The 13,065-nt window shown below is 44.1% G+C and overlaps 2 protein-coding genes across 3 annotated transcripts; both read left to right on the top strand.

The window, feature by feature from the left end:
• Positions 1 to 545: 545 nt before the first annotated feature.
• LOC142371236 (uncharacterized) lies at positions 546 to 8,236 on the top strand. 2 transcript variants are annotated; one of them, XM_075453854.1, is made up of 4 exons: positions 546 to 1,060; positions 1,241 to 1,309; positions 4,866 to 5,158; positions 6,586 to 8,236. In XM_075453854.1, exons 1-4 carry the CDS (start codon positions 838 to 840, stop codon positions 7,465 to 7,467), a joined length of 1,467 nt encoding a protein of 488 aa, XP_075309969.1. In that variant the 5' UTR covers positions 546 to 837; the 3' UTR covers positions 7,468 to 8,236. The 2 variants fall into 2 exon arrangements, with proteins under 2 accessions (XP_075309969.1, XP_075309968.1); XM_075453853.1 differs by having other exon boundaries at positions 546 to 1,108.
• A 1,138-nt stretch (positions 8,237 to 9,374) lies between these two features.
• Positions 9,375 to 12,699, top strand: LOC142370879 (GTPase IMAP family member 7-like). Its single transcript, XM_075453400.1, has 2 exons — positions 9,375 to 9,645; positions 11,553 to 12,699. Exons 1-2 carry the CDS (start codon positions 9,597 to 9,599, stop codon positions 12,500 to 12,502), a joined length of 999 nt encoding a protein of 332 aa, XP_075309515.1. The 5' UTR covers positions 9,375 to 9,596; the 3' UTR covers positions 12,503 to 12,699.
• Positions 12,700 to 13,065: the final 366 nt, after the last annotated feature.

The following is a 13,065-nucleotide window of genomic DNA, read 5'->3' as shown; positions in this document are numbered from 1 at the left end:
ATGAAATTATTGCCATTCCCTTGGGCGGTCGTGGCTCAGCGGTTAGAGTCGGTCGTCCAATAACCATGAAGGTTGGCGGTTCAATTCCCACTCTCGCCACTCAAAAAAGATTGGTGGAACTGATAGGGAGGGATGTCAGTCCACCTCCTTGTCACGGCTGAGGTGCCCTTGAGCAAGGCACCGTACCCCCCATGCTCCCTGGGCGCTGAATGCTGCCCATCGCTCCAGGTTGGCATCTGTCTCTGAGTGTGTGCATGTGTGTGCCAACCAGGATGGGTTAAAAGCGGAGGACAAATTTCGTGTGTATGCATGACCAATAAATTGGATCTTAATCTTCCTGTAACCCCTGGTCCATAGTCTATACCAGCAGAGCTGCACTTTCAGCTCATTTAGCTCATTTAATAATCCGAAAAGTCATTTGCACGGTGTTGAAATGCATCATGACAGTTACCCCCAACACAACGGTCTTATTTTGAAGCTGCATTGTTTACCAAGCACGTGCTGTGCGGCTAGGTGACGTCAGCGCCACGGTTGCCAGCAGCAAATCTGTGCCGAGAGCTGCGCAGCCGCCCTGCGCATCCGTCAGCTGAGCTGAGGACAGCGCAGCCATTTCTCTGCCCATCGCGAAAAAAGAAATGCACCGGGGTGCCTGAGTCCCGCGCGTCTCGAGCTACGTGGAATCACGGGCTTTTTTTTTGCGGCGTAACTTCAGGCTGAAAGCCTGCATCTGTGATCGCGAACCGCCATCTCCAAACTTTCTCCCAATCCAACGCCTGCGCAGACATAACGAGCTCTCGCGACCGCGGAGCCCGTGTATTTTTGTGTTCCGAGTGAGCGATGGAGGGAAATCTGCAAGGAGGCGGCACCGACGTCCCAGCGATGCACGTGAAAACCGAGGCGGTGGATGAAAGCCCATCTGCGCTGGATCTGGGCAGTCGGGAGTCGCATGCGCCCTGCGGAGATACCGCATGCGGAGGAGGTGGAGGAGTGGGGCAGACTGCTGAGGAGCTGGCTGACGCGGACCTGCAGGCCGCCACGACAACCACCCCTGTACTGCTGTGTGAGCGCTCAGATGAGTTCATTTACCATCCAGAACTATACTTAACATGTTGAGTTTAAAACAAAAGGAAAGAAAAAAAAAAGAGAGTGTGAATCCACTGCGGGGTAACACCTATATGTTGGTAAGATGTGAAATACTTTATTCAGTAGATCGTATTTCTTCCATCTGTTTCGTCCTCAGATCCAGTGAGCACGGATCGGTTCTTCACCACGTCAGCAGATGGAAAAACATATCTGAAGATTGCCCCGGGTACGTGCTGTGAATCATCTGTCAGTGCGAGCCCCTTGCAGCTTCTTGTATCATCTCATAAAACACACACTGAACATGACTAATGTCGCAAAGCTGCACATATAAATCCAGTTTCCCCCGGCAGTGAGCAGGGGATTTCATTTATTTAAAACTTTTCCAGGTTTCAGAGTTGTTATGTGTTGGTTTTTTTTTAGCATGTGATGGTAGTTTCGAATAAAATTCGTGTACAAATTAATTCTAAAACCCAGCCCACTTAATGTTAAAGCACCCCCTCTCCTCCAAAAAAAGAAAACACAGGTGATTTCATATGCATGAGAAAATAAATAATATTCTAAAATGATGTTTGGTTATTTACTGTTGTTTTACCATTTGAAAATCCATCAGTTTAAAGTTTGTTTATGCAGGTACATGCAGGGAGGTTTACCTGTTCAGTTTATTCTCGCCCCTGTGTGGAAGTGCAGGAACAAGTTTACTGATTTATTGATAATAGTATGTTCAACTCCACTATTATAGTTTATTGGTATCTGGCTTTTTTTTCCATGTTGACCCATTGTGCCAAGACAAAAACAACTGGCATTATACTGGTGACAAACTAATACCACCTTAAGCAGCTATAATCGGACATAAAGCTCTGTTCATTTATTACATTTTTATTACATTTTTTTTTACTTCTTCTTTTCGGGGGTTAAAAATCAGATGCATGGCGTGGAGCATGCACAGAGGCCCAGTTTAAGCCCCACTGAACATACCCGCAGGATTAATTTAACTTTTGACCAACATGTACGCAGGTATTTTAAGTCAGATTTAAGTTGGACTACCCTAATAACCAGGTTTTCATTGCCTTTTCTAATTATCATTCGGAGGTTGCGAATGAAAAATGTTTAATGGAAACTGGAAAAATAAAAATTGGAAAAAAAAACTTGCCCAAAAATGTTTATACACTCCCTAGAGGTGTTTTTTTAGCGTGTTTCAGAGAAGACTTTCAGAGAAACGTTTTGGACTCGTGTCCGACCCGCAAAATTCAAAACACATGCAAGGAAAAAACGCGCTGCAAAATTCAAAACACAAGCAAGAAAGAAACGCGCTGCAAAATTCAAAACACATGCAAGGAAAAAACGCGCTGCAAAATTCAAAACACATGCAAGAAAGAAACGCGCTGCAAACTTCAAAACACATGCAAGAAAGAAACGCGCTGCAAACTTCAAAACACATGCAAGAAAGAAACGCGCTGCAAACTTCAAAACACATGCAAGAAAGAAACGCGCTGCAAACTTCAAAACACATGCAAGAAAGAAACGCGCTGCAAACTTCAAAACATGCAAGAAAGAAACGCGCTGCAAACTTCAAAACACATGCAAGAAAGAAACGCGCTGCAAACTTCAAAACATGCAAGAAAGAAACGCGCTGCAAACTTCAAAACACATGCAAGAAAGAAACGCGCTGCAAACTTCAAAACATGCAAGAAAGAAACGCGCTGCAAACTTCAAAACACATGCAAGAAAGAAACGCGCAGCAAACTTCAAAACACATGCAAGAAAGAAACGCGCTGCAAACTTCAAAACATGCAAGAAAGAAACGCGCTGCAAACTTCAAAACACATGCAAGAAAGAAACGTGCAGCAAACTTCAAAACACATGCAAGAAAGAAACGCGCTGCAAACTTCAAAACATGCAAGAAAGAAACGCGCTGCAAACTTCAAAACACATGCAAGAAAGAAACGCGCTGCAAACTTCAAAACACATGCAAGAAAGAAACGCGCAGCAAACTTCAAAACATGCAAGAAAGAAACGCGCTACAAACTTCAAAACGTGCAAAAAAGAAACGCGCAGCAAACTTCAAAACATGCAAGAAAGAAACGCGCTTCAAACTTCAAAACACATGCAAGAAAGAAACGCGCTACAAACTTCAAAACACATGCAAGAAAGAAACGCGCTGCAAACTTCAAAACATGCAAGAAAGAAACGCGCTGCAAACTTCAAAACACATGCAAGAAAGAAACGCGCTGCAAACTTCAAAACATGCAAGAAAGAAACGCGCTGCAAACTTCAAAACACATGCAAGAAAGAAACGCGCTGCAAACTTCAAAACATGCAAGAAAGAAACGCGCTGCAAACTTCAAAACACATGCAAGAAAGAAACGCGCTGCAAACTTCAAAACATGCAAGAAAGAAACGCGCTGCAAACTTCAAAACACATGCAAGAAAGAAACGCGCAGCAAACTTCAAAACACATGCAAGAAAGAAACGCGCTGCAAACTTCAAAACATGCAAGAAAGAAACGCGCTGCAAACTTCAAAACACATGCAAGAAAGAAACGTGCAGCAAACTTCAAAACACATGCAAGAAAGAAACGCGCTGCAAACTTCAAAACATGCAAGAAAGAAACGCGCTGCAAACTTCAAAACACATGCAAGAAAGAAACGCGCTGCAAACTTCAAAACACATGCAAGAAAGAAACGCGCAGCAAACTTCAAAACACATGCAAGAAAGAAACGCGCAGCAAACTTCAAAACATGCAAGAAAGAAACGCGCTACAAACTTCAAAACGTGCAAAAAAGAAACGCGCAGCAAACTTCAAAACATGCAAGAAAGAAACGCGCTTCAAACTTCAAAACACATGCAAGAAAGAAACGCGCTACAAACTTCAAAACACATGCAAGAAAGAAACGCGCTGCAAACTTCAAAACATGCAAGAAAGAAACGCGCTGCAAACTTCAAAACACATGCAAGAAAGAAACGCGCTGCAAACTTCAAAACACATGCAAGAAAGAAACGCGCTGCAAACTTCAAAACACATGCAAGAAAGAAACACGCTGCAAAATTCAAAACATGCAAGAGAGAAACATGCTGCAAGTTCACTGAAAACTCATTGGAAGTTCGCCAGGCCACTAAGGGGTCTTCACCTTTGGGAAAGGGGATCGACTATGGGAGATCGGAGAAGTAACGAAGGAGAAGAAAGTATAAAGGTACGTTGTCCTTTATGTCTTTTTTAAACATTTGGCATAAAGACATAAAGGACAACGTACCTTTTGAATTTCTTCTCCTTCGTTACTATGGTCGATCTCCCATAGGCGATCCCCTTTAGGATAGGGCCTATCCCAAACAGGTCGAGACCCCCTAGTGGCTTGGTGAACTTCCGTTGTGTTTTTCTGTCTTGCATGTGTTTTGAAGTTTGCAGCGCATGTACTCCGGTCGTTTTTTGTGATTGGCGCATTTTTCTCTTGCAGCGTTTTACTGTTGGATTTGTTTCACCGTTTGTAATGCGTTTGCACGTGTCGGCCACCGTAGATTCACAGTTCTTTTTTGTAGGTTTTCTAGAAAAACACTCCAGACTTGCTTCGCAAGTGAACTGAACCTATCGTATGCACGAAGGTGGGAATGAAGGTGTTGTTTGATCATAATAGCCATGCAGATCAAACTAGTTAGAAATACAGTCTTGGCTGAAATCAGCCAATCTTTAAATAGTTCATAATGCATTAGGTATTTTCCCCCCCGACAGATCTACACATGAAGTGACGCCACAAAAAGTAATCAAAGTCACCTTTGTCCTGTCCCAGCTACAGTGATGCCGCCTGCTCCCTCAGAGAAGACGCTTTCCTCCGGCTCAGATTTCTCCTCCAAAGCTGTTTTGTGTCTCATCGAGGCTGTTGGGCGCCGCTGGGGCCTGTACGAGACCCGGGAACGCTCGCAGCTCTTCCAGAGTGTCCAAGAGGAGATGGCCTCGAAGGGGCATGTGCTTCCTGTGGAAAAAATCCGCCGCAAGTGGAACAATCTTATTGTCACATACAAAAGGGTCAAAGACCGCAGCCGGGAGACGGGGCACGCTAAGACATCCTGGGAGTTCTTTGATGTAAGTCAGGAAGAGAAGCTTGGGGATAATTGCTTCCTTATTCCTTATTACACTTTATTAAAAATTCCCATATTCTGATGATTTCTGACATCCTTGAAAGAAACAAAACCGGACCGACCCAAAAACAAGCTGCCAGGACAAATTTAGGAAGAAATTTTAATGACTTGAAGTAAACCTTCTAATTCACTGTTGCACTCTAATTCTGCTCCCCTTTCTGATTTCCTACCACAAAACCCAACCCCGTATAGCAACTGTCTTGTCATAGTTTGGCAACTGTGGTCATGTGGGAAAAAAAAAGTACACCCTCTTTTAACTCCACGGTTTTATGTATAGAGACATCATAAAAAAACAAGTCCCTCCCTTACTGCTGCCATAGGAATTTAGAACGTAAGTAGCAGCAGGGTGCTGCAGAATTTAGATGCACTTGATTAATCGTTGGCAAGTGTGAGCACCTATATAAAAGCAGGAGTTTTGGAAGCTCATTTCCAATAATTTGGAGTCCATCATTCTACAGTGAGAGAGATTATTCTCAATTGGAAAACAATCTTCCCAGGAGCGGACGTCCCGGCAAGCTTATCCAAGCGTGGGACTGTGCAGTTTTCAGAGAAATTGCACTAAAATGAAAGAGTTACATATCACACTATACATGCCTCAGATAGCATGTTAAATGTTAAAGCTCACAACAGTGGAGATGCTTGGTCATAAAGCGCAGCACCAGATTTGGTCAAAACCAAACACAGCATATCAGCACCAACTATCAAGCACGGTAGTGGAGAGCTGATGATTTGGGCTAGTTTTGCTGCCATACGGCCTGGAGAACTTACAGTTGCTGTATACCAAAGGTCAAATGTGTGGCTGTTTGTGTGACAGCTAAAGCTCGGCTTCAAAGCTTCAGAACTGAAGATGGCAATCGTTAAATGCTGAACGTATGGCTACAGAGCACAAACCAACAGTGGACATCAAAAAGTCAGTGGCAGCCCGTTGTTGTTTCCAAAGGAAAGAGTTGTGAAAGCTGCTGCTTTTACTATAGTGTTGGTTACCTTAGAAAAACACCTGCGGAGTGCAAGCAAATTTTACACCATTATTGTAAATGCATGTAAAGTGTGCAGTGCTAGAACAGGACATGTTTAGAAAAGGTATCTGAGTCAACAGCTGCGAGGAAGAACTACAGAAACAACCAGAAGTTCGGTATAAGTTTGTCTGATAAAGACTGACGCATTGGTAGTTGCACTTTAGACATTTGATAAGTAGAACTTACAGTTATATTGCTATTTGAAAGAGATAAAACTGACACCAGTAAAAACTAGGTGTGATCGACAAACCACAGTCCTCGGTCAGAAGCTACATTAGCTGCATTAGATTGACCCTTTTGGAAGAATATTTATGTCCTCTCTCCATCTTTTTGTCTCTTTCCTTTCTCGCTCTAGCTGATGGACGCCACGCTCTGTGACACCATTGGCTCACAGATCATCAACAACAAAAGGAACAAAGGTGGCATCCCGGCTTCTACGCTGCCTTGTCCTTTAACAAAGATTGCTGCAAAGCCAGGGCAGCTTTCACAGCCGAGCTCTATCATCCGCTCCAACAGTGACTTTTCCACATCTGGTGGTGTGGAGTCCATAAGTCTGGGAGTCGCCACCAGCCAGATCATCAGTAGCGCTGCTCCCAGTGCCTCACTGAGTGCAGCGACCATGAGCCCAATAAATGCTCCAGAGCTAAAGCCCATGATTGTCCTTAATGGTGACATTGTTACCACTACTATTCAGTCAGCCAGCATTGAAACAGCTCCATCTTTTATCTCCTCGCCTTGTTTTACAGAGACGGCCTCTCCATCGCCCTCCCTCGGCTCGATCAGCAGCATAGACCTCAACGCGTCAGGCTACACAACCCGTAAAGCGTCGTCCTTTACATCCGGTGTCATACCTTTTCGCCTCAGTACGACGCCGCTCAGCCACAGTCAGAATGCTCTCGGCCTCCCTTCGTTCCCGCCAACGTCCTCCTGTCTCACCTCTTCTATTGGCACCTCGTTATCGGCGACAACCATGCCAGGAACTGAGGGGCAGAATCAGAAAGGAAACAAGGAGCAAAACAGTATCACTTTGTTCCAGGAGGTCTTGAAGCGGCAGGAGGAGCACGCCTACTTGGATCGCGTGGCTCGCCGCAGGGTGGAAGCCAGAGAAAAGCGTCGCGAGAGGAGGGAGGTGCGGATGTCAGAGTCCCTTGGAAGGATAGCCACAGCCTTGGAGCTGCTATCCTCCAAGCAGGACACAGTCATTGCACTCCTGCAAAGACTGGCTGATCGGAAGTGAACCTTCAATTCTCATCCAGAGATCAGGCCTATTGGATGCCCTCCCGCTATGTTGTGACCCAGCATATCGAGCTGCTGAACAGGGTTTAACTGTCCAGAATACGATTAACATGAAAGGGTACAGTCTACATCACAGATGTAAAACGGTGTGTCGCTTTATGCTTCAGATTGCTGCACTAACGTCCCACAAAAATACCTTTATCAAATGAACTGTGGATCAAATTTGTCTAATAGGGCAACTCGAAACAGTCACAATGTCCTATTTGTACCTGAGAGCTGGTTTGGTGTTCTACAGCCAGAGCCACGTCATAATGTCGCTTTAAACGTCTCCTCCAATGCTTGTTTGACCCTCCCTCCCATGATGACCACAGTGCGGGGAGACCGTTTATCTTCACAAAAACAACAAATTGGGTCCCCTAGTTCCCCCCACATCCAGTGCGATGAAGGGTTAGCAGTTAATAGGCATGGCTTCGCAAGTATCATTAAAACAACGTTGATGTGGGCGGAGCTGGATGATCCATCTCCACCTGCTCATACAAATGGGAGTAATACCATAATATGTGTTTCAAGCGGGATCTATGAACGCCAGCTGACTTTCTTAACACCCGACAATTTTGATAAACTGATCTTCAAAACGATGTTTAAACCGGTGATCGTGAATGCTGCTCTATATGAGACATTGAATAACGTTCACAGACGTGAGTGGTGATGTAAGAGGATAAACGGCAGCTGGGTTTTCTTTTTTTGCACTCTTGAATAAAGATGATGAAATGCCACACTGCATTTTCAAACAGGGTTTTATTTCATCTGGTTGGTCTCCACAAGACAGCAGGGATAGGCTCCAGCCCCCCCCGTTGACCCTAGGAGTTTGGCTGAAGCTTTTCATAGCTTATGGTTTCATTTCATTGAGATTTTTTATTATTACCTCTGTAATAAAAAACGCGTTGGTTCCATGTTGGCCCTTTGATGGGCTGGTGAAGTGTTCAGGATGTTACCTACCTCTTGTCTAATGGCAGCTGGGATGGAACCCTGCTACCCTGAATACCTAAGCAGTTCTTTGCTCGGGCCCAGCAAAGAGTTGGTTCTCCTGTAGCGCTAGTTTTTTTTTTATGCTGGAGCCAGAGCTGTGGCAGTCAATAGAGAGAATTGGTTCTAAGTTAGACTCTGAACCAGCAGTGGAAAACCCCAACATGAGGAGCAAAGAGATGAAAAATGTGAGTGATTAAAAAAAAATGGGAGATAAAGACGTAAAGACACAAGCCTTTTGGATTAGCAGAAAATTATTTGTACGATAAAGTAAAACCCCTTTTGAGACTAAACAGCAATACATGAATTCAAGACAGCAGTCTTGAGCATACAGCCAAAGCAGCCAAAGAGCTTTTTAAGGTAAGAAAGCTCAAACTGGGTCAGTCATCTGATATCATTCTGATTAAGGTGCATTTTGTTGACTGAAAACCAGACTCAAGGAGAACCTGAACCAAGCAGAAGCTGAGGGGGGCCAAAGTGAAGACAGAGTCTTCTATGGATGAACTTCTTGGATCCTTTGTGAGAGAAAAGCTAAGGAATCATTTGACCCCAAATAAAATGTCCCGTTTGAGGAAAACTCGAGAAGTCACTGAATGTTGCGCAGCTGAAGTTGAAATATTCAAGTCGAGTTATAATTTTCTAAATGTACTTCTAAAGTATTGTGTTTGTAAAAGATGCCCTTTAAGCCACTGTTTGCTTAAGCCTAAGTGTGACAGACCGTTTGGATTCTTCTGCACTTTCCAACTCCACTACAGGCCTGTGTAACACATCAGCTGCTAGATGGCGCCACTTGACATACCTTTACTCACGGCAGCTGTTTTCCCTAACTTTAAAGCCTTCAATAAAGTGAGCCACAGCATGTGACTATTATGTGCTGCCTGTCCAGTTAAGGACCACCCTCCTCACATTTCCTTTTCATAGTTTCACTTTCATTTTTTCTCTCTTTTATTAAAGACGATCGTCTGATATCAGTGGCAGAAAGAAAACTGGGGGGCGGGGGACTGATCTGAAAAGGCTTTACTAAAGCTGCTTCCAGGAAACTGCTGTTTACATTACAGATCCACAAATCTAACAGCTTTGGTGAGAACTGGATCGGCCTCTGCCATGAGACCAGCCAACATGCCTGATGCAGCACAAGAGGACATGGGCCAGAGTAAGTCTGAGTTTAGCTTCTTATGACTTTTATGACTTTTGCTGTGTGGCTCTGTCCACACACAGCTCATCACAGGAGATGACATGCCTTTGTTTCTTTTGTAGTAAAGGAACAGAGTCACCTCACCTCACCTGTTGATTGATCTTAAATTGTGCTAATTCTAGGTGATCGTTTAGTTTTGAACAAACATTTTACAGTCAGAACCGTCACTTCGACTCAAGGGCAAGAGCCAAGAGGGTCAACACTGGCAGAAGAACAATAAAAACTGTGGAGTGTGCTGATAAGCTTATCTTTATGCCTTATTCACCAACTAAGCTAAGCAAGTGAAAGATTTATGAGAACAAAGTACTTTCCAAGTCTTCAAATGAGCTTGTAGAAAAACCTCCATCGGCAATAACAACGTAATGATTTTCTGTATGATGTCAGCCGTCTCTCACATCATTGCTCTGCATTATGACCAAAAAATCTCCACTTTTGCCTCACCTATCTAAACAACGTGGTTCAAGAAGTTTTGTCGTTTGTTCAGATGCAACTTTGGACAAACCGAAGCTGTGCTGTCGTGTTTTTTATAGAGGGAAGAGACTTTGTCCTTTCAACCCCTTCAAACAAGTCACGCATGTGCAGCCTTTCCAACTTTTAACTTAACGCATCACACTCGCTGAGGATCATATTAATGTATCATGTGCATTTGATTAGCAGCGCCTGGCTGTCATCCATATGGAATCTGTAAGAGCGTACTTAGGGTATTTTAAAAACTGCCTCATCTCAGGTGCATTTATGTGATTTCAAGGCCTGGGAAGGACCAAATGATTTTTTTTTTTTTGCTCTATTCTGATCGGTAAAACCTTAGAATTAGAAGAGACCGCGCTTTCCTTTTCATATGATACGGGGAAAGCAGTATGCTTGTTTTGTCTTTCCACAAAATTATTGTGGAAAAAAATTTCTGACAGTTCAACCGTCACAAATCTGGGAGTAACCTTTGACCTTTGACAGTCATCTGAGGTTGGACAAACAAATAAACAATGTTGTCAGGACTAGTTTTTTCCAGCTGCGTCTCCTGGCCAAAGTTAAAATGTTTTTAAGTCGTCATGACCTTGAGAAAGCCATCCATGCCCTAATCAGTTCAAGGTTACACTATTGCAAAGCACTTCATGTCGGCGTCTCCCAGTCTTCTCTCAGTCGCCTTCAGCTGGTGCAGAACGCTACTGCCCGTCTTTTAACCAACACTAACAGACGTGTGCACGTCACTCCTGTTCTTAACTCCCTCCATTGGCTTCCTGTCCTTTATAGAATTGATTTTAAACTTTTAATGTTTGTTTTTAAAGCTCTTAACGGCCTCGCCCCATCATATTTATCTGAGCTTTTAACAGTCAGCAATCCTGGTAGAGCTCTGAGGTCAACAAATCAATTTTTACTGGAAGTGCCCGCAGGTCAGAATACAAACCCTGGGGTGACCGAGCCTTTTCCGTCGCTGCCCCCAGGCTCTGGAATAAGCTCCCCATTGAGCTGCGTCTTATTTCTGACCTGGGCCTCTTCAAATCTAGGCTAAAAACCTACTTATTTAGGATTGCTTTTAATACCCAGTAGTATGATGACACTTTTATCTTATTCGATTTTGTTGTATTTTATTGCTTTCATTGTTCTTTTATTGTTTTTATTTGTTTTTACTTATTCTTCTCTTTATTTATTACCTGCTGTAAAGCACTTTGGTACACCGTAAGGATTGTCTGTAAAGGGCTGTATAAATAAGATTTACATTTCCTCGTAGTTTCCCTCTCTCTTTTCTTACCCTTCCAGTCTATTTTCTGTCTTTGGACCGAGCTCTTCCTAGCGGTTGTTTCGTACTTGCGCCGCCGTAACATTTTGGCGATTTATGCTGCATTTATTTGTCATTTGTTTATTCGCAGAGCCTCTGAGGATCATGCTCCTTGGGAAAAGCGGAGCAGGCAAAAGCTCAAGTGGGAACACAATCCTCAACAAAGTGGTGTTCAAATCGGACATGAGGCTCAAAAGAGTCACCATCTACTGTGAAAAGGAGGAGGGGAAGGTCGAGGATAGGCCTGTCACTGTCATCGATACACCTGGACTTTTTGAGAAAGACCGCAACAAGGAGGAAATCGTCAGGGAGATTCTTAAGCGTGTGAAGCTCCAGGAGCCAGGCCCTCATGTTTTCGTGTTCGTCATTCCTTTGGGAAGGATGACGCAGGAAGACCAAGACACCAACACACTGATCGAGGCCAAGTTCGGCCCCAGCGTGTGGGACTACACCATCGTGCTCTTCACCCACGGCGATCGCCTGGAAGGGAAAACAATAAACGACGTCATTAGTGAGAGTGACGACAACCTCCGCGCCTTCATACGCAGGTGCAGCGGCGGCTTCCATGTCTTCAACAACAAAAACCCCGAGGACCAGGCACAGGTGACGCGTTTGATGGAGAAGATGGAGACCCTGGTGGCTCTGAACGGAGGCGGTCACTACCACTCGCAGCTGTATCCCAAAGAAGAGCGGAAGGTCAGGGAAAGACAGGACAGCATCCTGGCAGAGAGAAGCGCCTCCATCAGCAAGAAGGAGGATGACTTTAAAAAGCATTTCCAGGGGGAGGAGCTTGCGATGAAGATGAAAGTGCTGTGGAGAAATGAGGAGGACAACGCAAGAAAGGCTGCAGAGAGGGAGATCAGTAATAACAAGCTTCTGAAAGTTTTCCTGTCTGTCTTATTGGTGGTTCTCCTGATAGGCGGGGCTCTAAGAGTTCCAGCAGAATACCTGTTAGCAGGAACAGTCATTTGGATCGCGATGCTCTTGAAGACGTCTCCATCTTTGCTAAGAAAAATACCATGGCTTTCAAAGCAAGCCTGAATAGAAATGCTATTACTCGACCGCTCTGACACGTGCTGACAGTTATTCAGGTCTGTGGTATACGTTAACGGTTGGGATCGTCACTGGAATCCGAAAACAGATTTGTAGCCTTTTTTGCAACAGTTGCGATGAAGCTCAATTCATATCATGTCACCCAGTTGTGCGAATTAAAGACGGTTTATCATCCAAAAAAGTGATTTGATTTCCTTGTTTTTGTGATTATACGAAAACACAAATTGTCTCTTTAAAATAACTGTCATGATGGGTTTAAATTAAAGATGGCAGCAATTTGATCACTTCTCAGATGGGATAGGCAGGGCACAAGATTTTCAGGACTAATGGGGATTCTACTGAATGATGTTGGCAAAGGACCCAAACAAATCAGTCAAAAAGAGCTGAAAACTGGGGAAAAGGTCCCTTTCTGTATGCTAAAATTAATCTCGTCGGTTATCTACAGATTCTGTATTCTCTTAGCCTGCTATAATGTATCCTCACCCGTGAAGGCTTTCCATAACAGGATGCCTATAACTTCCTGCTCTCTGCTCTTTTGTGTTGCATAACAG

The sequence above is a fragment of the Odontesthes bonariensis genome, chromosome 21 (assembly GCF_027942865.1).
Source record: "Odontesthes bonariensis isolate fOdoBon6 chromosome 21, fOdoBon6.hap1, whole genome shotgun sequence".
NCBI classification, from domain to species: Eukaryota; Metazoa; Chordata; class Actinopteri; order Atheriniformes; family Atherinopsidae; genus Odontesthes; species Odontesthes bonariensis.
The sequence above is the reverse complement of the archived record's forward strand: the minus strand, read 5'-3'. Positions and strand labels throughout refer to the sequence as shown.

Coding starts and splice junctions, on each gene's coding strand:
- LOC142371236 (XM_075453853.1), top strand. CDS start 838: ATGGAGGGAAATCTGCAAGGAGGCGGCACCGACGTCCCAGCGATGCAC. Junction 1,109..1,240: donor TCCAGAACTATACTTAACAT/GTTGAGTTTAAA, acceptor TTTCGTCCTCAG/ATCCAGTGAGCACGGATCGG. Junction 1,310..4,865: donor ATATCTGAAGATTGCCCCGG/GTACGTGCTGTG, acceptor GTCCTGTCCCAG/CTACAGTGATGCCGCCTGCT.
- LOC142370879 (XM_075453400.1), top strand. CDS start 9,597: ATGAGACCAGCCAACATGCCTGATGCAGCACAAGAGGACATGGGCCAG. Junction 9,646..11,552: donor ACAAGAGGACATGGGCCAGA/GTAAGTCTGAGT, acceptor GTTTATTCGCAG/AGCCTCTGAGGATCATGCTC.